This window comes from Penicillium rubens (genome assembly GCF_028828025.1).
Source record: "Penicillium rubens strain IBT 27055 chromosome Unknown utg000003l_segment0_segment0, whole genome shotgun sequence".
NCBI lineage: Eukaryota > Fungi > Ascomycota > Eurotiomycetes > Eurotiales > Aspergillaceae > Penicillium > Penicillium rubens.
Genome location: NW_026890601.1, coordinates 5,860,579 through 5,883,291, shown reverse-complemented (window position 1 = coordinate 5,883,291; position 22,713 = coordinate 5,860,579). Strand labels below are relative to the sequence as shown.

General features: G+C 49.0%; 7 protein-coding genes across 7 annotated transcripts; 5 read left to right on the top strand and 2 right to left on the bottom strand.

The window, feature by feature from the left end:
- Positions 1 to 387: 387 nt before the first annotated feature.
- On the top strand, positions 388 to 1,269 carry N7525_008459 (RTA1 domain-containing protein; the record flags this gene model as incomplete). Its single annotated transcript, XM_061214401.1, has 2 exons — positions 388 to 570; positions 613 to 1,269. Coding segments are annotated over 2 exons (840 nt in total), but the record flags the coding sequence as incomplete, so codon positions are not given.
- A 1,272-nt stretch (positions 1,270 to 2,541) lies between these two features.
- Positions 2,542 to 3,510, top strand: N7525_008458 (uncharacterized protein; the record flags this gene model as incomplete). The annotated part of the gene is made up of 2 exons (XM_002567094.1): positions 2,542 to 2,612; positions 2,673 to 3,510. The coding sequence occupies 2 exons, from the start codon at positions 2,542 to 2,544 to the stop codon at positions 3,508 to 3,510; spliced, it is 909 nt and encodes a 302-aa protein (XP_002567140.1).
- A 1,318-nt stretch (positions 3,511 to 4,828) lies between these two features.
- On the top strand, positions 4,829 to 5,533 carry N7525_008457 (uncharacterized protein; the record flags this gene model as incomplete). The annotated part of the gene is made up of 1 exon (XM_002567095.2): positions 4,829 to 5,533. The coding sequence occupies one exon, from the start codon at positions 4,829 to 4,831 to the stop codon at positions 5,531 to 5,533; it is 705 nt and encodes a 234-aa protein (XP_002567141.2).
- A 1,156-nt stretch (positions 5,534 to 6,689) lies between these two features.
- N7525_008456 (putative GTPase MTG1) lies at positions 6,690 to 7,781 on the top strand (the record flags this gene model as incomplete). The annotated part of the gene is made up of 2 exons (XM_002567096.1): positions 6,690 to 6,953; positions 7,026 to 7,781. 2 exons carry the CDS (start codon positions 6,690 to 6,692, stop codon positions 7,779 to 7,781), a joined length of 1,020 nt encoding a protein of 339 aa, XP_002567142.1.
- A 169-nt stretch (positions 7,782 to 7,950) lies between these two features.
- On the bottom strand, positions 7,951 to 8,796 carry N7525_008455 (pre-mRNA-splicing factor ISY1; the record flags this gene model as incomplete). The annotated part of the gene is made up of 2 exons (XM_061214400.1): positions 7,951 to 8,700; positions 8,794 to 8,796. 2 exons carry the CDS (start codon positions 8,794 to 8,796, stop codon positions 7,951 to 7,953), a joined length of 753 nt encoding a protein of 250 aa, XP_061068831.1.
- A 988-nt stretch (positions 8,797 to 9,784) lies between these two features.
- Positions 9,785 to 17,153, bottom strand: N7525_008454 (type II myosin; the record flags this gene model as incomplete). Its single annotated transcript, XM_002567098.1, has 4 exons — positions 9,785 to 10,225; positions 10,285 to 16,464; positions 16,525 to 16,668; positions 16,719 to 17,153. 4 exons carry the CDS (start codon positions 17,151 to 17,153, stop codon positions 9,785 to 9,787), a joined length of 7,200 nt encoding a protein of 2,399 aa, XP_002567144.1.
- A 644-nt stretch (positions 17,154 to 17,797) lies between these two features.
- On the top strand, positions 17,798 to 21,291 carry N7525_008453 (uncharacterized protein; the record flags this gene model as incomplete). The annotated part of the gene is made up of 5 exons (XM_061214399.1): positions 17,798 to 18,371; positions 18,434 to 19,786; positions 19,897 to 20,588; positions 20,648 to 20,888; positions 21,074 to 21,291. 5 exons carry the CDS (start codon positions 17,798 to 17,800, stop codon positions 21,289 to 21,291), a joined length of 3,078 nt encoding a protein of 1,025 aa, XP_061068830.1.
- Between the last annotated feature and the right edge of the window lie 1,422 nt (positions 21,292 to 22,713).

Below are 22,713 nucleotides of genomic sequence, written 5' to 3'. Positions count from 1 at the left end.
TTATTCTTACCTGTCCGTTAACGGTAGAAAGTAGGAAACATATGGGGCTACTCCGTACTGGTCGCAATGCTTTCGTATTCGTACTCTAACTTTAGCCACGTTATTTTCTATTTTTTGGTGGGGAATTCTACTGCATAGATGGAAATTAGCCCCATTGATGCCCCTAGTGGCAGCTAGATAGAATTCCATCGTGTTAGGCTATTTTGTATGAGAAATAATCGCTTATTTGCTCTTTCCTCCATTTCTCTGAATATATATAGCCCGGTTGGGGGTTTCGAATCTGCTTTCTGAATTCCACTTTTATCTTCTCCTACATCCAAGCTAGAATTGTTCTTCCTTTATCCATCACCCACATCAACGACTCGTTCTTTTCGACACATCCCAGCAATGGCAAACGATGATGACTTTGCCTTGTATAACTATGACCCGAGTGTCGCTGCAAGTGTGATCTTTTCGCTAGTCTTTGCCATTAGCGCAGTAGTTCATATTTGGCACGCGTTTTTCAAGGCAAGGGCCTGGTTCTTTACAGCATTTATCATTGGCTCCATTAGTCAGTACCTTTCTCATTCTGTGATTTACCACAGTCGCCCTTTTCTTGAAGCATGCTGACAGAGACTAGTGATGACTGCGGGATACATTAGCCGCGCTATTTCTGCCAAAAGCCCAGAAAGCCTCGCTCCATACATTAGTCAATCACTTTTGATCCTCCTTCCTCCTTCACTTTATGCAGCGACAATCTACATGTTGTACGGACGCATTGTACATTGCACGAAGCGTGCCGATTTATCCATTATTTCTCCCACGAAGGTGACAAAAATATTTGTTGTCGGCGATGTCATTGCATTCCTCTTACAATGCAGTGGAGGAGGCCTTATGGCAATATCTGGACTGTCTAGTACTGGACAAAAAGTGATTGTTTTTGGTCTCTTCTTCCAGCTACTCTTTTTTGGCTTTTTCCTTTACGTGTCCGTGAAGTTCGCCTTACGAATTCGTCAAGCCCAAGGAGGCTTCCTGGGGGCCCCCTGGGGGACTCTCCTGCACATCCTTTTCCTGATGTCTTCCTTGATCATCTTCCGGTGTGTGTATCGGGTGGTAGAGTTTTTGCAAGGACACGATGGCTATCTTATTTCACGTGAAGTATATATGTATCTCTTTGACACCCTTCCTATGCTTGTTGTACAGCTACTATTCCATTACTGGAAGCCGTACAAAATGCTTGATTATGCTGCGCTGGGAAAAACCCCGAGTTTTGTTAACCTTCATGATATGAGGTAATTTGGCTTAGGTACTTCTCGCACAAATCTTTCATGTGCCGTTTTTGTCGGTTGCGTTATATCTTGTGTGTTATAGAAGGTTATATAAACCATGTGGCATTGTCCAGTTTGGCAGAGAGGAAACCCCAAGTGGACGGATCGAACAAAGCATTGAACAGAATGATGAATACACTTATAGCGGAATGCTTGTTCCAGTTGTTATGTAGCACGAACAACTCCCACAGCGCAACGTCTTACACCAAGTGAATACATTTCGCTTTCCCTTGTAATACTGCCTCGGGAAGGTGTGAGGCCTTGAAGTATTTCATTGCATGCACCTATTGGCAATATAACATTCAGGGCTTCGCCCGAGCATATTTCACACATTGAGAACTCGGTACGGCCTAGAATTGCAGTTAGTGTTGGTTTATGTCTTTTTGGACATGGCTTTCACCATTTAAAATTGAAACTACAGTAAATTTCCTATATCCATCTGGCTGCCTGGAATATGGCCAGGTGCGATATATTTGAAAACTTGTAGATATAAAGGAAACGAATGCGAATGCGAAATGCCTGATAAAGTTGGCATCATTGTACAGAAGGACGACAAATAAACTTGAAATAATCAAACATATCAAATAGGACATATACAGCATAAAGGTTGCATGGTGACGAGCTATAATAGGGTAATTAGCTGCGCAGTTGCGTCTCTAACCAATCGACGATTGATTTGCCTACCTATTCCCTGCTCCTATACTTTGGGGGGTGGGGTCCGGCTTGATGGTGGCCTCAGTAGTACCGGAGAAGTAATAATTTGGCTTTCAAAATATTCACAATCAAATCACAATGAAGACAAAAAGCAGTGGGGAAAGAGCAAGCATTGCTCTGGTCCGGTCGTTTCATCTTAGTGTACGAATACGACAGTTTTATAGTGTGGGTCCCTTGAGCCGAGTCGTAATCGTACACTAACGCTCTTACCCGCAGCCAATGATTGGCGTGGATCGACCGCTAAAATTTCGACAATGCCGAACCTTGGAAGCTGCCCTGTGGACCCAGTGGGTATCATCGAGACAATAAGGCTCGAGACTATATTCGCGCCCTTAGGCCGTACCTAGGTATAACCTCAATTGTGGGGCATGCAAAGTATTCATGGGTGAAAATGTAGTTAGTAGGTGATACGAGTACTTCTAGAAATGAAGATAAAACGGTACAACCCCTTCCAATATCCATTTACAAGACAGAAAACAAATTCACCTCAGAGTTTGTCTTTTCAGACAAATCACTTACTATGGTTTCTGTGCGGCCTGAGCCCAATCCTACATTTATGGACGCTGCAAACAATGGAGCGAGTGACGAGAAGTGAGTGACCATCAAATATGCTCTCAAGCTGTATGTCTAATGTCTAACTGGCGATTATAGGCCACTGATACTGCCCACACGCAGCAAGATCCAAGCGGCCTTCCTAATCGCACGGTCACCACGTAAACCAACACTTTACCTGACCCCTAAGCTTTTATTACAATTCCAACAACTTACAAGCGAAGGCCGATTACGCTCTGTCATCAACATAAGGCAGCCATCAATCCGCAAATCGAAATTGACCCGCGAATTCCGCCAGCGTCCTAAATTAAGGTCAGGCGACAGCTTTGCAACCTACGACGAGCCTTATGCTATTGATCCACATAATGCATATCAACAACGGGGAATATCAGGACAACTGCATGAGAAACATCGTACTGCACACAATGAAGATGCCATTGCCGTGATGTGCCATTCAACGAGCGATAATGCACAGACACCAATGATAAGCTTTCGCAATGACCAATGTACATGGCGGATCAGTACACGTTTAGCAGGTCATACGAAGCGCGAAATGCGTTACCGATTTACCATCAACTACGAACGTAGTGATGAGGGATTGAGCCAGAGTATGAGCATGCAATGGGAGAAGCGGCTTCCCGATGGTGGAGCTAGTGCGTCGGCAGAAGGAGAATGTGAGTCGGGATATTTCGCGCTGTGCTTCATTGACCACGAAGCACGGCGCAAGTGTCGCATCGCCACCATGACTCGAAGTGGATTGAATATCCGTGTTCGTAAGAGCTCTGTTATAGAGCATCTCCAGAGGTGTATGAATTTGGCATTATCACCTGTTAGCGGCTGTGAATATCCCGAGAGTTTGGAAGCCTGGTTATATACGCATGTTCTTATTATGGGGGCATGGGTTGCTGACCGAGAAGGATGGGTCAAACATCCTTGATGGATTGAATATGAGTGGTGTCCAATTTACTTGGCTTAGCTATACATTGTCATCATCATAGTACTGTAATATCACATGGAACGGTGTCGAATTGATTTGTAGATGTGGCAATCTGGTTGTAAGATCGGTTTTGTCCATGTCCATGGATTTTGCTATCTATTGCACTTCCATTAGTTACCAGCCTCAACCCTAACCTGGTTTTCCCAGCTAACGTACTTCACAAGGACCTTGATTATTGAGAGAGCTGAGCCAACATCGCCTTGCAACGCAGATTACTGAGCACGATCGATGGGAACACCACTCGGACTACGCGCCAACACTCGGCTATTGTCAGTCCTTACGCAGTGTTATCGACCCCGAGCCCGTCCCCATTGCGCGTAGTTGAGCGAGCCTACGAGTAGACCCGCCCAGCACTCTCAAATTCCTTCAGCTGTGTGAGTGGGGGAGAGAGCATTAGCGGGAAGATCGCTGTCACTGTCTCAAGTCGGGTCATAATGTAGAATTTTGAGATCATCTGTAGTGGTCAAAGGAGGACATCCAGTCGAACGCGGGCGGGCTGGACGAGAAGCGCGAAACGCTGAACATCCATTTCGATAGACACAGGGCTGAGAGTCCGCTGATGTTGTTGGGGTTATAGTGAAAGCGCCATGTTGAGAGTCCGCTAATGCCGTCGTAGAAATACTCAGCTGAGAATCCGATGATGTGGTCGCAGAGACATCAACATTTTCAACTGTCATTGATTCCTAAAATGTTTCTCGACTTTCCCCAAGGACTGCTACTGCTATTAGCGACATTCCTGGAGCCGGAAAGAGAGATTAACCCATTACCATGTTTGCTTAACTGTGACGACCTTAAGGCTAATGAAAGATGGGAGGACCCAGCGGATCCTGATCCCCCTACTAGCCATTCCAAGCTGCAATGGCCCATACTGTGTGAAGAAGGGCTGCACCGGCACCGACTGTGATACTGCAGACTATGTCTGCCTTGGCTCCGACTGTGAGCTGACCGGTTGTCTTGGCAGTGGCTGCAACTCTAATGGCGTCTGTACGGACAGTGCTACCTGCCAGACAGTCGGATGTTATGGCAGAGACCGCAATGGATCTGGTCTCTATCTGGGTCTAAACTGTATCTCCCTAGGCTGCATTCGCCTTCACTGCACCCCAAGCACAGGAGAGTGTACCGGCTATCACTGCAGCAAGATCACTTGCTCAGCCCGAACTGTAAAAATGGTGAATGCATAGGTGATGGTTGCACGTCCGAAGATGATGACTGTGAATCTGTCGAGGCTGATATTTGCACTGAAACCGTCTACTCCTCTATGGTGACTCCTGCCTCAACCTACACCACTAAAACCTCCACCAGGTGCAAAACTATCACCGCCTGTGATGCTGAGGCCTCTACAACCACCACAACCATCTCAAGCGAATCTGCATACGTGATTGTCACTATGGCTCCCTACCCCGGTTATACTGTCATGGATGATGCGGAAGCGACTACTTTCCAGAAGTCCATGGAAGAGATGTTTGAATCAATTTGGGCCACAGACACTGATACTACGTCAACATCTTCCACAATCGCAACAACCAGCACTGGCAGCCCTACCACCAGCACCAGCGTATCACATGGAACCCCGACTGCCACCTCAGTCGACGCCACGCCGACAACCTTTCATTCTCCCTCCAACAAGACTCATATCGAAATGAACTTTTATAAAGACAGCTCGTGCGGAGACTTTATAGCTGGCTACGAATGGGATTATGATCTTTGGTTCAGCTATGGGGGCTGTCCATCATGGGGCATCGAACAGATTGACGGCGTCAACATGGTTGCCTCTTCTGTCTACCCTGTCTTTAGCGAGTCTGACTGGAACCTTGGGATTCAGTCTCTTTGCATTGCTTACAATTTGGGCCAACAGCTTAAAACGCGCATATGTGATAAGCTAGACTACAATCCTGATGGAGACGACTCCAATGCACGTGGGACGTGGATTATTTTTAGTAAAGATGTACCCTACGGCTCTTAAAAATCTGTGGACTTTGAACAGTGATTCTGCCCTACATTTTGCAGTCCACCTTAGAATATACCTCCAGGGTTGTGTATTAACCTCCCATCCTCCCATCTAGGCAGTATAGAAACTACCACACAATTTCCATACAATTTTCTTAGCAATGATCCTCCAACTTTATAAGGGGCTATATGTCGCCATACCATGCTCCATGTTAGCGATTATGCAATAATTTTAGGTTTAGGTTCAGGTTATTTCGGGATTTTAGGCTGTCCTGAGCTCGCAATTAGTATATCTCTTGCTGTGTGCTGGACATCGACAGACTCCATCAGAGAATATACGTTGATGGCCCACGAGTCGTTCATGGCGCAATTAGGGATCCGAAAGGAATATGAATATATGAATATACTGAGATAAGTGATTGTCTGACTGATTCAAATTGATTGACTTATTTACAGAAGAGGGGTGGCCCGTCTTTATATCTCCGACCCCAATCCACTCCATAAGCTTAGCCGCCGTGATATTCAACAAGTAGTATGAATTGAATAATTGAAATAGGAATAAGCCCTTTATTCATATTCGCAATATTCATAAATATGTGACTAGTTCATGTTTATTCGTAGACACTTTGGACGGCTGGACTTTACTTAGAGTTCTCCACATTGTTTCCGACACACGTTTATGGTTGTTAATAATGATGGTATTGCCGTCGATATCAACAGTCCGGAAATGCTTAACGTGAGCTCAACTACTATTGCAGCTAATGTTGTCCACCATGCTTCAGATCCTAGCAAATAGATGCTGGATTCCGGATGCTCCGTATATACAGTGACGGTGCATAAGTTTGAGCACCTTTTTTTATACCGCCTTCCTAGAAAATTACACCGCCTACTTAGGTAGATTTAACTAGTCTCACCGACCATGATTTTAGTCCTACGATTGGTGGGGTTAGGACAGGCAGAATAGGGGGTGCTCAAACTTATGCACTGTCACTGTATGACTCCCTACCGTAGTCTTCTCACCTCACCGCCCGCCCTTCCGCCCTGGGCATTTTGACGGGGTTTTTTTTGTTGCCTTCCGCAGTCCGTCGAGACCGATTGTCAACCGCTCCGATTAAGATTAAGATGAATCGCATTTCACCCGATTGAACAACATCTCCCTTCAACGCGCTGCAATGGCTCAGTTTGTTCCGCGCAATGCATTCCCCCATTATGGGGCCATTCCGAGATCCTATTTCTTAGGACACCACAGGGCTGGTCTGACCAAGATGAAGAGCATGCTCTCAACTATCGACTATGTTGTCGAGTGTCGTGACTACCGAGCTCCCGTGACTTCGATCAACCCCATGTTCGAAGAGGCTTTGGGCAAGATCCGACGTCTGGTCGTCTACACTAAGAGAGATCTAGGAAGCATTCCCCAGTCATCTGCCCAGAAAGCAGTAAGTATTCTCTTTGTCTGTCGTGGAATCAGGTAATAGGCTGTTGTTGGATATCAGCTAACACAGCCGCAGACAGAACGCAAATTGCAAAGTTTCGATCCAAAGAGCGCCGTGTTCTTCACCAGCTCATCCTCCCGCCAGGATGTCAGCCAGATCATCAGACACCTTCGAAACGACGCCGAAGCTCCCGATAAGTTAGTAGGCTGTCGAGTGTTAGTTGTCGGAATGCCTAACGTTGGCAAGTCAACACTGATCAACAACCTGCGCAACTCAGGCACGGGCAAAGCAAAGGCTTTGAAGACCGGACAGCAACCTGGTATCACGCGCAAGGTAGCCACGCAAGTGAAAATTATTGACCGCGAGAACGGGTCACATGTCTACGTTCTGGACACGCCGGGAGTATTCATGCCGTATGTCCCAGACGCGGAGAATATGCTGAAGCTGGCGCTCTGTGGCTGTGTCAAGGACAATGTCATTTCACCGATCACCCTCGCGGACTACTTGTTATATCACATAAACCTGAATGATCCGACGGTATATAAACGCTGGTCGGACCCGACGAATGATGTGGTTCCGCTAATTGAAAGTTTTGCGCGCCAAGCTGGCCTTCTCGCAAAGGGCGGAGTGCCAATGATGGATGGGGCCGCGCTGCTGTTTATACAAAGGTGGAGGCAAGGCGAGCTGGGGCGATTTTTGGTGGACGACCTAAAAGTAGAGGAACAACGACGGGAGGATCCCACGCAAACACCACGCATGAGCATGACGCAGGCCTTGAGAGTGGAAAGGACAACTCGAAAGAACAAACCGCATGCAACTAGCGATCTATAACATACTGTACATATAAGGGGATATTGGTTGATATTTTGGAAATAATAATGATGTCATTACGAACAGAGGATGATGCTTGAAATGTGAAGATTTTGCAGAAGCACCTTTAACGCCCAACCCAAGCAAAGGACAGGAATGAAAGAAAGGAATATTGGACGTAGTGTCTAGATCAAGAGATCTTGTCTAGGAGACGGCGGCGCCGCCTGTCGACAAGCTCTTCCTGGACCTCTTCCATGGTCGGAAGTCTCCATTCCACCCCGTCGCCCGCATCACCAGGTAGAGATTGCCAACCATCTTCAGCATCATCCTCTCCTTGATGGCGCAGGTGTTCAATAGACTCCTTCTCCTTCTGCTTCTCATACGCCAATAACGTGCCATCTTCCTCGTCAAGACCATAGCCGAAGTAGTTGGCATCAACCTTCCTCGTCGCAATATCTCCACCACGACCAGAAACAGCCTCTTCCTCCGCCGGTCCCTTCGCGCGAGTAATTGCAGCTTCGATCATTTCTTTGACACCCGGTAACTCCCTGGCACGGCCGTAATATTTATAGCCTCTCCCTCCACCAGGGATCTCACGCCCTTCGTCATCGTAAAGCCGGTTCGATCCACGCATGTAGTTCGGTCCGCCCAGGTTGCGGATTTGCATTTCCCACGCCCATTTCTCGCGCATGAGCTTGTTGATCTCATCGTTGAGATCGCGGATTTGGTAGTCGCTCAGGCTTTGCACGTGGATGCGTGATACTTTGCGCGAAATTTCTTTAACGACTTGTCCGCGCCAGCGCTCGCATACTGGCACACTGTCGACGGATGTGATCGCCTTGGGGCGTCGTGTGCGTGAAATATCAATGATTCCGAGGTCGGCTGCTTGCTGCGCTCGGAAGCGGAACAGCATCGACTGCGCTTTTTCACTGTTGCGTGCCTGTTACATAGCGGGGGCTTGGGTTAGCAAAATGTGACTCGACTCAGATATGGGGATTTCCTCGTGGATCGAGCTGAGACAGGTGAAACTCACCATTGTGAAGAATTGACCAAGTCAGCAACCCGACTTCTTCGGGTATCGTGGGCGTTGGCTGGGAAGAAATCCGGAGAAGAAATCATGAGCTTTGACAGCTTGAAGTGAGGTTGCGCGCTAATTGCCGCTTGCCGCGCGGATATCACGTGCCTTTTTTCCGCATATCATCAATATCAATCTACCATGCAACAGCCTTGTGTGTCTGGTTTGTTGCTATTTTGGGATATATAATTTGTTTAAATCCAGCTCAAAAAATGACAAAGTTTCTTATAACCGATCAACAGTACTATGGTCTTATGCGCAGCCATCAGGGTACGTCATACCCATGTGCCTCCTCTAACGTATATGTCAACGTGACAAACATCAATATAATATCGAGTGTACTGCATGGTCAAGAAATCTCTCATCTAAAGAACATGGTCAATGTCACCGGCATTGCAGTCGATAGAGAAACAAGAGTTTGCTAACAAAGTGTGCCATTCCAATATTAGTGTCTAATGGCATTATACATCGGCTCCACATTCTAGAGGCAAAGTAGCGCTCTAACGGTGATGATTCTGGGCTCGAGAATGCGAAAGGGAATAAAGAAGACTATGTTGATTATGTAGGGCTGTCTCTCACGAAGATTTCCTACCTTATAATAGTCAGGCAATCCGGAAGTTGTCGAAGGATGAAGAATGAAGACAAATGAAATGGAAGGGTTGATGAATTGTTACATTCTCATCATTGTAGATAGCCTAGTCCACCCGTGGAGCATATTTACTCATGAACACAAAACGGAGACATGAATGAACGCCGAAAACAGAGACCAAGGGACAAAAGCTTAGCCTTCCAAACAATATGAACAAGCCCAAGGCCAGCTGAAAAAAAAAAAAGACTGGAACATCCCTTTCCCAAATGCAAATAAACCTCATTAACACAGAACATCCATCCATAATTAACGTTACAACTCCAAGCAGGATTAGCCTGCTAAACATAGCTTAAGCCCTATTCACAAAAAGCCCTTGGTGTTGCTGGGTTGCCGTTGGGGAATGTCATTAGATCCATAAGCAGCACTCCCGCGACGGCTCCCAGCATCACTGAAAGCTACGGGACCACGCCCAATAGTACTGCCTCGCTCAACGCGCAGCGCCTTCCAGCCCTCGAGCTCGCGCTCCAGTCGCAATGCTTTCTCACGCTCCTCGCGGAGATCTCGCTCGGCGCGGCGGGCCAGCAGCTGGGCGTCCGAGTCGTTATGCTGGAGCTCTTCAATGTTGCGAAGGAGCCGCTCAATCTTGTCCCGAGCTCTGTTGACATCGTCATTCAACTGGGCGTTCATCTTATCCCGCCTGTCAATCTGGGCTTGGAGGTCCTTGACAGTGCGGTCAACATTACGAAGAGAGCGCTGCTCAGAGCTGTGCTTGTTCTCCTGTTCTTCCAGGTGGGTTTCAAGCTAATCGGCCAGGTTAGTACGAAGTGACAAAAGTAGGGCGTATAGCCATTTTAACTTACCTCCTTGATTCGCTTATGCAAGAAGCGAACATCTTGGCTACCGGAGGAGTAGCTCTTGGTTTCAAGATCGACACACCGGAGTTGTGCCTCCTTCAGCTGCTTCTCAAGTGCCGCCTTGTCCTTGAAGAGTTGGGCATTGGCCTCCCGCTCAGCAGTGACCTCCTTCTGCATTTCAGTTGCCAGGGCGTCTGCGCGGCGCATCTTACCAACAGCAGCGGCAGAGACATCTTCCTGCTGCGCAATTCTGGACTTGAGCTCAAGAAGCTCTCGGTCCATACTGGCAGCGTTTCGCATAGATGGACTCTCACCCTTAGCAAGGTCCTCAAGTCGTTCACCAGCTTCGGCCAGTCGGCCTTCTAGCATCTTCTTGTCCTTCAGAAGCAGATCACGCTCTGCCTGAACATCCTCAACGGCGGTTCGAAGGGTGCGCACCTGGGACAACAGTGAAACAACCTTACTCTGAGCCTCGTTGTGTGCGTTGACAGCTTCGTCACGCGAGTTGGTCACATCCTGCAAAACGACATCCATGCGAGATTTCTCCTTAGCCCATGTCGAACTATTAAGGACTTCGTTGTCCCATTTGCTGCGAAGGTCTTCCAATTCTTCACGTAGACGGGCAGTCTCTCCACGCCCGTTGAGGACACGCTCGCGTTCCATCTCGAGTTCATTGTTGAGGGTAGAGAATTCTCTTTGGTACTTTTGTCGAGTTTGTTCCATCGAAGTCTCCTTATCCTCCAGGTCAATCGCGCGCTGGTTGCGGTAATCTTCGAGTTCATTCTGGAGACGTTGCTTAGCCTGCAAGGCACCTTGAAGCTCTGCAGCCTGGTCCTCCATCCGAGCCTCGAGGGACTGCGCCTGTCGCTGCAAGTCCTCAACAAGCGCATCCATCTCCTTGCGCTCGGACATAATCTGAGCACAGGTTTCTTCGGCTTCTTGGCCTTGGGACTTGGCGAATTGCTCGGCGCGTGAAGCCTTCATAACTGCAATTTCGGCCTGCTCGAGCTTGTTGAAGTACTCATCAGAGCGACTCTTGTACAACATGAGGCTTGATTCCAGATCAGCCGACCTCGACGACTCGGCATCTAGGCGAATCTGGAGATCCGAAAATTCTTGAAGAAGCTGGTTACGGCTAACTGCATCTTGTTCTCTGCCAACTTGCAGCTCTTGCGCCTCAGACCGGGCATCACGAAGTTCAACCTCTAACGTGGCTCTGGCGCGCTTCAACTTTTCGAAGTGAGCCTTGGCATCACCAAACTCACTCAAAGTTTCATTGTGAACCTTGAGGAGTGAGCGCCTAGATTGCTCTTGCGAGTTGATAAGGTCGTATAGTTCTTCGTGTGATTTAGCTTGCACGTCGCGGAGAGATAATTCTCCGGAGCGGATGCTACGCTCCAAGGACGAAACCTTCTTGGAAGAATCGTCGAGTTGGTCGTGAAGACGGCCATTCTCGCGCTCGAGAAGCTGCATGCGACGAATTGAAGGACTGTCATCCTGCCAAATATCCGCAGCGGGAGTGGAGCGTCCAAGCTGGCTCTGAAGGTGCTTGTTCTGCATCTCGGTTATCTGGAGCTTATTCTGAAGTTCTTCCAGCTCGGCGGCTGTATCCATGCGCCTTTGGTAGCCCTGTGTATCCACTGTTCGGTCGGACCGCGCGGAGTCATTTGGCGCTTCGAAGACATTGTAGCGTCGATTGGGCGTAGTTGGGTTAGAGTATCTCTTAACAGCATTGTCGGAGTTTTTTCTGAGATGAGCCGGGGTACGGTTATTTGTCACTTCGTTTTGGTCAATCTCCTCAAGCAAAGCGCGCTTGGAGGATGAATATTTGGCGTCGAGCTCCTTCATTTCATCCGCATGGCGTCGGCGCATTTCAGCAAGCTGGCTCTCAGCTCTCGCGTATTTCTCCTCGGTGACCCCGAGCTTGTTCTGAACAGTTTCAAGGACTTGAGCCAGGTCAACTTGCTTGGAGAGGTGTGGCTGGACAGCCTCCCAGGATTGAGCGGGTTCAGTTGCCTCGGGCTCGAAGACCTTGTGCAATAGGATCAATTGGCGGTGCAAGTCCTCGATCTCCTTGTTCGCTCTATCAAGAGCACCCTGGGTCTGACGGGTGTTGGCCTGAGCCTGGTTGCGAAGTTGCCGTTCGGTTTCGAGCTTCCGATTGGCCTCTGCTAGTTGCAAGTTCGCTGTTGAAGCGGCTTTTTCAGCATTACGACTGGTCTTGTGTTCGCGATTGAGCTCATGATTCAAATCCTCCAAGCTCAATGACAACTTCTCTTTCTGCTTCTCCAAGGAGGTGATCATGACCTGGGAGTCTTCCACTTGACGGCTCAATTTCTTGGTCTCCTCGTCGAGCCTGGCCTTCTCCTTCTGAAGATTGGTCAAACGGAGTCGATTGCTATCACTGGCCTTCGAGTTTGATCGTGCGATGTCAAGGTTCTTTTGCTGAATCTTGGTCAGAAGGGACCTGTTGTCGTTTTCGGACGCCGTCAGCCTGCCTCTGAGAGTCACGAGCTCTCGTTCAAGGCGCTCCTTGTGTTGGTCATGGCGCAGACGGAAGTTGTCTGATTCAGAGATCGAGTGTGTGAGCTCTTGGATCCGCGCTGAGAGGTGTGATCGTTCTGTTTCAACCTCTTCAAGCCGGCGAGCCTTTTCCTCAAGGTCCTTGCGTGAACTTGTCATGCGCTCCTCGGCCTGACTCATGATCTTGCGTTCGATCTCAGCCTCGGCATTCATGCGAGCAGTTTCGGCGTCGGTGAACCTCTCACGGAGCTTGATCAATTCGCTTTGCAGTTCTTTCCTTGTGGTTTCCGCCGCAACTCGCGCCTCTGTGGCACGACGCAGGCTATCTTGCTGGATGTACATCTCTTTCTCGATAGTAATCTTAGAGTCGTTCAGTGTCTCATATTTCTGAGTCAACTGCGCAAGATTGTGTTCGGACAGCATTTGCACGTCATCTCGTGACTGGCGCTCTCGGCTAAGGTCGGCTTGAGCCTGGAATAGCTGGCTCTTGAGGTCATTAACCTGTTCCTCTAGCAACTTTCTGCTCTCTCCGGCCTCCGCGTCCTCAGATCTTTTATTCTCGAGCAGATTCTTGAGGTTCGCGGCTTCCCGTTGGAGTTGAGTCTGTTCGGAGCGCATGGCATCTCTCTCCGCTTGTACCTCACGGAGTCTTGATTGCATGTTGTCGTGGCGTGCCGCAAGTGAATTCTTCTCGGACTCAACGCTTCTCTTTTCTTCCTCGTGCTTCTGAACGTCATTTCGAAGAACAGCGATCTCGCTCTCCTTTCGACGGAGGAGATCTTCGTAGCCTGTGGAAGTACTTGAGAGTTCGGAAATCTCATGACGAATTGACCTGTTCTCTTCGGAGAGGTCTCGGATTTGTTTCTTGGATTTGTCGAGCTCCTTAGAAGTGTTTGCGAGTTTGATATCAAGATCTTGGTCGGTTTTCAACAATTTGGCCTCCAGATCTTGAAGTTTACGATCTTTCAAGCTGAGGTGGCTTTGAAGCATCTTGATCTCTTGACCCAATTCTTGAATTTGGCTATTCTTTCCAGAGAACTGGGCCTCGGTTTCAGAAAGCTTGCTGTCAAGTTCCTGAACTTGAGATTGCAGACTGTTCTTTTCTGACTCAAGTTGCTGAATGATCAAACCGGCCTGTTCCAGCTGGGTAATCCGGAGTTGCAATTGGTCGTCGATTTTCCTCTTCGCATCGACCAATTCATCCAGCTGCTCTTCAAGGCCTTCTTGGTCTGCGATTGCACCGGCAAGCTTGTCGGCGAGCTCCCCCTCTCTGTCTTGCAGTCGCTTGAAAATCTCCTCCTTATCCAAGGCAAGTGCACGCTCACTTTCCAAAGTATGTTGTATCTTCTGAATCTCGATCTCCGTCCGACGTCTTTCTTCGTCCAGTTTGTTGCGGTCGGCAAGATCCTGTTTCATCTTGGCTTCGAGTTGTTGGATCTTTTCATCACGCTTTTTGACTTCCTTAGCATTCCTTGTGTCGCCCAGTAAGGGCTTCATTCTTGAGAACATGCGCCACCACGGGCTCCCCTTCAACTCTAGGTAGGCGTGGAAGTTCTGCTGGATGATCCTGGTTGCCTCTGCGCGGTAGAGTCGCTTGTTAGAAATTCGACGCTGGACAAATCCTCGCGCCACAGACTGGAACTTGGTCATGATAGTTCGGATGAGCTGGTCACGTTTCTCTTCTAGATCGGCCAGAACACCTGCTCTGAAGAAAACCTTGGTGCGCCCAACCCGGTACCAGCCACGGTCCATACCGAGCTTTTCCAGCATAGTGCGAGCGATACTCTGTCCCTCCAGGTACCCCTTCGGCATGTTCTGGCAAAGAACCTCATAACGCTGTCGGAACTCCGTGAATGGCAAGCGGTTCGGAAATCCAGTACGAGCAATTCTAATGCCTTCGAGGACACCGTTGCATCGCAGCTGATCCAAAACCAATGGAGCGTGCAGCATCTTTGGTCGCTTCTTATGATTAGGCAGGATACAACGGACGAAATGAGGGTGCGTCGAGTGTAGCTGAGCCATCAAATTAGATAGCTGTTCCTTGTGCCTTTGGGCAACCGTGCGGAACAAGCCCTTCTTGACACGGCTTCTGGGGTGGTTGCCACCACCATCCTCCTCTGGATCCGCACAGTCCGAGAACAGATGAGCCACATGAGGTGCTTTCGAGGCAGCTAACAGGCGTGTAATATTGTCGTTGAGCGGGTCCTTGTTCTTCTCAAGCCAATCGCTTGTGTTGTACTCAACTTCCGCGGCGTAATGGGTAAGAATAAAGCCCTGGTTGAGACGAGACGCACGGTACTTTGGAGTCTTGCGGTCCCAAAGGCCATGGAGCTTTTCTGTGAACGATTTGTCCGTGGCCTTGGGCATCACACAATCCTCATCAAGACAAGAGAAGATACCAATGGGGTTGGTCAACTCGATGAGGTCAATAGTTGGCTGCAGGTCCTTCCCGAAGTCGATGAACTGCCACTCAATCTGCTCCCTCGCATATTCTTCTTGTTCAAGAACAAACATATGGTGATTGAAGAATTGCTGAAGTTTCTCGTTCGTGTAGTTGATGCAGAGTTGCTCGAAACTGTTGTTGTCGAAAATCTCAAATCCAGCAATATCAAGGACTCCAATGAAATAGTTGTCGTCGCTGGCCATCGACCGACCAAGCTGGCCGTTAATTCGAGCGACGAGATTTCCGAATCCGCGCTCATAGATACCCTTTGACAGGGCATCTAGGCCCATACGGACTTGTTCTGGCGTTTGGACCTTCTCCACCCATTCTCGGCCGGCCTTGACGCGTGGATGTAAAAGACCCTTGACAAAATCTTCGGCTTCAATACCAAGAAGGTGGCAAGCTTTTTCCACGCTAGAGTATCCCTCAGGTGCCAAAGCTGCCTGGTCTGCGCGCACACTAGCTTTGCCGACACCCACATTTCCCAGGTGCAGGACAGCAGCGACAGTTCGCAGGATACATAGCTGATCCTCCTCGTCAAAATCCATCACATGGAAGGCTTCAATTAACGAGTTCCATTCTTCCTGGTCAGAGACGCCCACGATGGAGTCATTTCCATCTCTAGTATAAGCAAAGTCCTCGATCTGAAGGTCCGATAGAAGAAGCTTCTCGCGTGTTTTGCGGTCAGCGCCTTGAAGAAGCTGGTAGAAAACGTGATAGTTTCTCTCGTTGGGGTTAGGCTTGACGACTCTTGATTTCTCGAGCAGATACCAATCAATCCAAGCTCCAGAAATTTGGCCTGAGCGAGAGAATTCGATGCGAATAAACTTTCCGAACCGGGAAGAGTTGTGATTTCGCACCGTTTGGGCGTTACCAAAGGCTTCGAGGATCGGGTTGGCTCGTAGAATCTGTTGCGAAAGGCCGGTGAGTTGCTTCGCTCCAGATCGACCATAAGGCGTATCGGAAGTGGCGACAGCAGCAAGGTACTGGATAACCTTCTTCGTATTTTCTGTCTTGCCCGCACCAGACTCTCCTGTTACAAGGATGCTTTGATTTTGACCCTCCTCAACAAGATTCCGGAAGGCCTCATCTGCCATGGCGAAAATATGAGGTCTGGTTTCCTCTCGCCCCCGACCCTTGTACATTTTGATGTACTCATTGGTGTAGATTGGTAGGGGACAGTACGGGTTGATTGTTACCAGGAAAAGTCCAGAATAAGTCTATACAGTCAGCAATTCAGTCACAATAGCGATTAGCGCATGTTTTCGGGTATGACGAACATAAATTAGATCTGACTGATATCTGGTGTGCAGGTTATGCACCACAGACGCCTCGTTCAGGTGGGTGAGTTCTGCCATATCATCTGCCTTGTCAAACTTGGCAGGATTGACTTTGTCGACTTGATCTGCATCTAGTTCTCGTTGCTATTCCAGTGTCAGCACACTATATTTTCTTAATGGGGTTACATTCATACATCCCCATCGTCTGTCTGCACCAACAGCCGCCCTTCAGATTCCTCCAGAACCAGTCCCCGGATGAAGGCCTTTTGAGGGTCTCGTAGCCACACATATTTGTTCCCTGAAAAGTCATTTTCTCCTTCGAGTCCGCGGATTTGATCCGCTCCCCGTCGTAGTTCCTCGGATTTGATAAAGCTTGGCGCAAATGTTCCGGAGGAGGGACTGTTCTTTGCAGAGTTCGATCGCTCCCGGTTTCCGCTTAGTGATAATGTTGGCGACAACTGTGACACGGATGTGTTGCGCAGATGACCTCTCGCTGACTCCAGCCCATGGGACGGTGTGATGATGGCCGATTTGGGCCTCCCCTGGGGTGAATGTGTTCCTTGCGAAGACGATGGGCGTGCAAATAGACTGGCACGCTTTGGCGAGCCGTTCAACTGGGAGGGAAGCATGGTGATCGTAGCTCAATGGGACATTATTTGAGTGCAGCAGTCGTTATCATAGCCAAGGGTATTTCCGCAATCCTAATTGTAAGTGTAGTGGAGTTGAGTGTAATAGGACAAGCAAAACAGAAGAAATCAAGTAGAATACAGTCAAGTCAAGTGTGAAGTTGGCGAAAAGTTGGAAGAAAAGGCAAGATGTTCGAAGTGACGCACCCCAATCTCCATGGTGTTTGTTTACTCTGCGTTCCTCGGGCGCCCGCCGATCATAGGTGGCCCGTGCATATATCACGTGAGATACTCGATCATTTTTGTCAATGAAGGCGCTTAGACCTTGGAGACGACCCGCGTATCTCGATTCTCGTCGAGTTCAACACCTCTATCCATCTCTTTTCTGTTCTACAAGCTGGCATTCACAGTCGCGTAGCCCTTTCTTGTTTTTAGATCGCCATCAGATCGTTATCACGCCTCAGTGATTCCTAAATTCAAGTTCTGCGTATCCTTTTCCCGAAGACCTACCGGTACCTGCCAGCCTACTTAATCCTTTAAGGCATCATGAGATCTGGTCTTTAATCGCAACCTCTCTTCAACTCCAGCCTTTCGCTTTTGAACACCGTGGAGAATACATCTCTTTCACCCCTGCATGCGACGTCATCATGTCTGACCAACCTCCCTCGTACGGTGGCCATCCACACTATGCACGGCAATGGCCTCCTGCATACCCCTCGATGATTCCCCCAAACTTTCCAGTCAGTTCAAACTATTCTCAAATGCACCAACCAGCGCCGACAAATCCTGGGCCGACCTTCGACTATAACATGGCAAGCGTGAATGCGAATTCGCGAATCCCAGGTTCAAACGGTCCTGGAAACTCAGCATTCATTCCGCCTCAGTTCCCCTTCTTCAACCACTTCGACGCGTCACAATTTCCACCTCCTCTCCCTCCAATGCCGTTTGCTCCGATGAGCTATCCCCCGATGCCAACAGGGTCCTCAGATCCCCCAGTGCCATATCATGGTTTAGACAGACATGTCTCAAACCAACGATCCACACCAGCTGCACATCTGAAAGATACGCCAGTTCAGCCAGATAATCATCGCGAAGAAGGCGAAGTTAGTGAGGAATCGGATGAAAGGGCACTACAGCCGACGACGCGTAAGGCTACGCGCCAGTATTTGGACCTGGAAGAGGGGGAAACCATATCTTCTAGCGCACAGTCTGCTAGGAGTAGTGGGTCACGTATTACTCCCATGTCTCCCCGTGTTTGATTCTGTTTGACTAATTACATGCAGCATACAACCCTCCTTTGTCAGTCTCAGCAGATGAAAGCATGGTCCACCATGCGATGCAGCCTCAGCAAGACCCGCCTGCAACTGTTCCAGCCCCTCCACCTCAGATATCAGCAGCGCAGCTACGAATTCAAGCCCAAGGCGCTTTGCTTAGCTTGGCGCCCCACAATATTCGCTACGATGAGCTGGTCGGAGAGGGTATCAACCCAATAATCTTGAGACGCCTTTATGAAGAAGTCGGAATCAAGGTCACCACATCATCTGTGCAAGGACCACCAGTTCCTGAGAAGGCCTCCGCGGCAGCCGCAGTTACTGCCAAGGGATTAGGATCTAACAAGCCAACTGAGGTGCCCCAGGTAGCGAAGGAGAGTCACAGCGTCACAAAGGCCGATTTGCCAGTGCCTCCACCTTCTGCCCCTTCCGCCGCCCCTCCTTCCAATGCTGGCAAGCCTTTAGAGCGAAAAGAACTTATCGCCCGGATGCTAGCTGAAAAAGCTGCGAAGGCGACATCCAAAGAGGCTTCACCAACTGACAGTGCGAAATCCCAACCTACGATATCAGTCGATGAAACACGTCCGGTTCAAAAGGAAACTGCCGTGAAGGAGAAAAGCAAAGCCCAGACGGAGTTGGCAAGGCAACGGATTGAAGAACTCAAAAGGCAGACTTTACTGAAGACCCAGAAATCGGCCCAGTCAGAACCTTCAGCGCCAGCTATTCAACACCCGCTCCCTCTTCGACCTCCTGTACCTGAATATCGTCGCCCTGTTGGCCTTCCGGGACTTCTCATGACTGGATTGGAGCAGGAGCCACATGAAACTCCTTCCTCTGAGTCGGCACAAGTGACCGATGTTGACTCAACAGCGATGCCTCGAGCAACCCAACGCAAGCGGCCTCGGGCTTCCGATTTCGACGAGCCAGTTGCACCTCCGAAGAAGCATTTTAACCCAGCTGCGACTCGGTTCGACCCTGCTGATAAACTCATCATCGCAATCAGTGACGACGAATCGCTCTATGGCGATGATGAGGACGACAACATGGATTTGGCTTCGAGCCCAGAACAGGAACAAGCTCCGATAGTGACCTCGACTGTTGTCAAGCCTATTGTCCAATCTAATCCTCCTGTCACACGGGCTTCAACAGCTACACCACAAGCGCCTTCTAGTCTCAATGACCAAGGAGACATTCGCCTTAAAGATCTGGAGATTCAAGCTATGCGCCGCAAGATTGCGGAACTGGAGCTGCGAAGGAAGTCGAAGCTCGCTGCCAGCCGAACCCAGTCACCTCGAACCCTGGATGACTCTGGGACATCATCATCCGGTGGACCATCCAGTGTGGTCCCAGCTACTTCTGAAGAAGGTAAAATTCTTTCAATATTCCTTTCCTATATTTCTCTCTTTCTTGGTGCGATGAGCATTCTCGGAATATGTTCGGGAGGAAACTGTTGGTTCGAACTAACCATTACCCAGGTTTTTCAAAGTCTAAGCCGACGACGGCCGCCCCTGATACGACTGTGTCAGTTGCCCCTGCTGCCCAACTAGACGCACTAGCAGAAGGCGCTGCCACCCGAGAATCGCTTGAAGAACCTCATGCGGACGAAGTGGCAAACGGTGTAATTGATAGCACCGCACAGACATCGGCTTCATTCGAGTCCGATTCTGCTGGGTCAGCTATGCAAGAATCTGATGACAGCAGCAGCGACGGTTCCGATTCGTCCAGCGAGAGCGAGGACGAACCTGCTATCTCGCCAGCGCAAGCCGATCTCGACACTGCTCCTGTGCCCTCATTCTCGGAATCTATGGAGATTGATTCTTCAGAGCGATCTGCGTCTCGGAGCTCGCCCTCTGCCATCACACACCCTAGTACAACTTCTGCCGACGAATACGTTTCTCAACGTCACCTTAGCGAACAGTCTCAGCGTGAAGCGTCTGCGGAGTCCGACGGTTATGAGCCCCCAGAGCCTGATGCTGATGCTGAAGCACAGTCCGAAGGCTCGAGTTACAGCCCTCCTCCATTCAGCCCACCTCTTTCCGGTCTCGTAGAAAACACAGCAGTCTCGGCACCAGCGTGTGACTTGACTCAAGCTGATGGAGAACTAACCAGCAAGTCTCAGGTGTCAGAACCATTATCTCGGTCGGATTTGCAGATTGGCGCTCCTGGCGTACGAACACAACCCTTCTAAGAGGAGTTTCTGGTGACCCTTTACTAACGCCTATCTAGACTGAAGCATCGCCCCCCATTTCGGAGCAAAGATTCACTCCGTACACCAGCCCACTGCGGACCTTTAAGGCTTATCGCTACCACCCGCGTTATACCGAAGACGTTCCGAGTGGCTACCGCTCGCTAACTTACAGTCATGATATTGATTCCATGAAATACATGTGTCCATATGAGTTGGCCGGGGGTGTCTGCAATGACCGGTCCTGCGAGTTTCAGCATCTTCGTGACATGACTCTAAGCGGTGCGTCGACATGAACAACTTGCAACACTCCACCTCGTCCTCGAGCTCCCCCACCGGCGTATTGCACTATCTAGTCTGTCTTTACTTTCTGTTTATTGCTCTACTGCCTTAATTTCTGCTTCTGCTTCTTTTCCTTCCGACCCATTTGCCATCTCCTTTTTACCCTGTTCGAATGCTGACCACAGAGCCGTTAACCTTGACAGACGACAATATTCTCGTCCAGATGGGCGCTCCCCAAGAGGGTCAAACCGAAGAAGAGAAACACAAATATGTCGCTGGTCTGAAAGAGATTATCAACGACTTACGGCGTGACAAGGTGAAAGATTTCAACACTGTGGCCTCCGAGATAGCCGCATACCGTAGGCGCTTCCTCCAAGACCCGTCGCGTGTCTTGTCCCTGTAACATTCTCCCACCCACATTCATTGGACCCTTTCAGAGTCCTATCCAGGTGAGCTGTCTTCCATCAGTCTTGTGAACACCACCATCGAAGTTTCTTTCGATGGCGGGGGAAAAACCATCATCACACCACATGGACTCGGACAATCCTCACCATGGCCATGATGCCACCTTTCAATACAATATCCCATGCCACTGCCTCTTTTCAACGCTCTCGCGTTCATGATCTGGCTTTTTTTCTGCATCATTAGCCGATCGGCGTTTTCTTCCCTGCATTCCAATTGCATTTGATCTGCGCGATTGGGGGCCTCGTGCTCCTTGGCGCCACCTTTTTTTTTTTCCTCTTTTCTTTTCTGTTGAATCTACGTTCTGGGCCTTTCACTACCCAGTGACCCGACAAAAGGGTGGGGGTTCTGCATCTCAGCTGCTCGTAACTTTGGCAGTTTCGGCAGTTTCAGTCCCGAGCTCTGGCTACTGCTAATCTGCAAACTGAAGGGTGCGGTTGTACCATTAGAATCTCGGCGGGTTTTCGCAGAACATATTCATAGCAATCAGTCAATATGTATTTTTTTCCTATCCAATTGGTCTTTTTGTATTTTGTATATTTGGTAGTAATAGGAGCGCCAATCACCTCACAATTCCAATCCCGGGAGGTTTATGCATGAGCTCTGAGTCAGTCCATCCGAAATAACCCTTGTCTATCTAAAAGACATGCTAAAATTATTGACTCATTCATGCATAACGAAAAGAATAGAGCCAGAAAATAAAATAATATTCTCCTGCTGCAAAGAGCTTAGCCAGATACCCCGCATCAACCCATACATGTCAGATATATATTTTCAGCCGCGCACCATCTGAGCTGAGAAATGCAAGAAAAGAAGTCAAATCTAAAAGGCAAACCTAGACCCAGAACAGGGGAAGGACTACCCCTACACACACAGTAAGAACTAGAAAAAAGATCTGCTGGTGGATGCTAAGTATAGCGTGCAGAATCCGGTCGGGGAGATTGGGGGCCAGGGATGGTGTGACTGTTTCAGGGTTTCGAAGATTATCAGAGATAATAATAGTAAGCATTTGAAGACGATAGAGTGTATACGGTGAGCTTAATAATATTCAATATTGTAACTGCTAAAAACAATGTAACCATGACATTTTTCCTATTCCGCAACAGAACTATACGAGTTGAGTCAGGGCAAGGCAGACCAGCGGACCGGATGTCTTGGATCCAACAGATTCTTGCTGATTGGCCCGGGGCTTCCTCGCTTTCGGTTCTGTTCCTCGTTTTGTATTGATATTGTGTACGGAGTTCGTCGGTCTATATAGATGCCAAGGTATGGTGCCCAACGCCCGTGAGCGAAGTCAGCGACCGGGCAAACATAAACGGAAGGAAATCAAGAAAAATGCTAGTAGGCGGGATGAGTTGTGGAT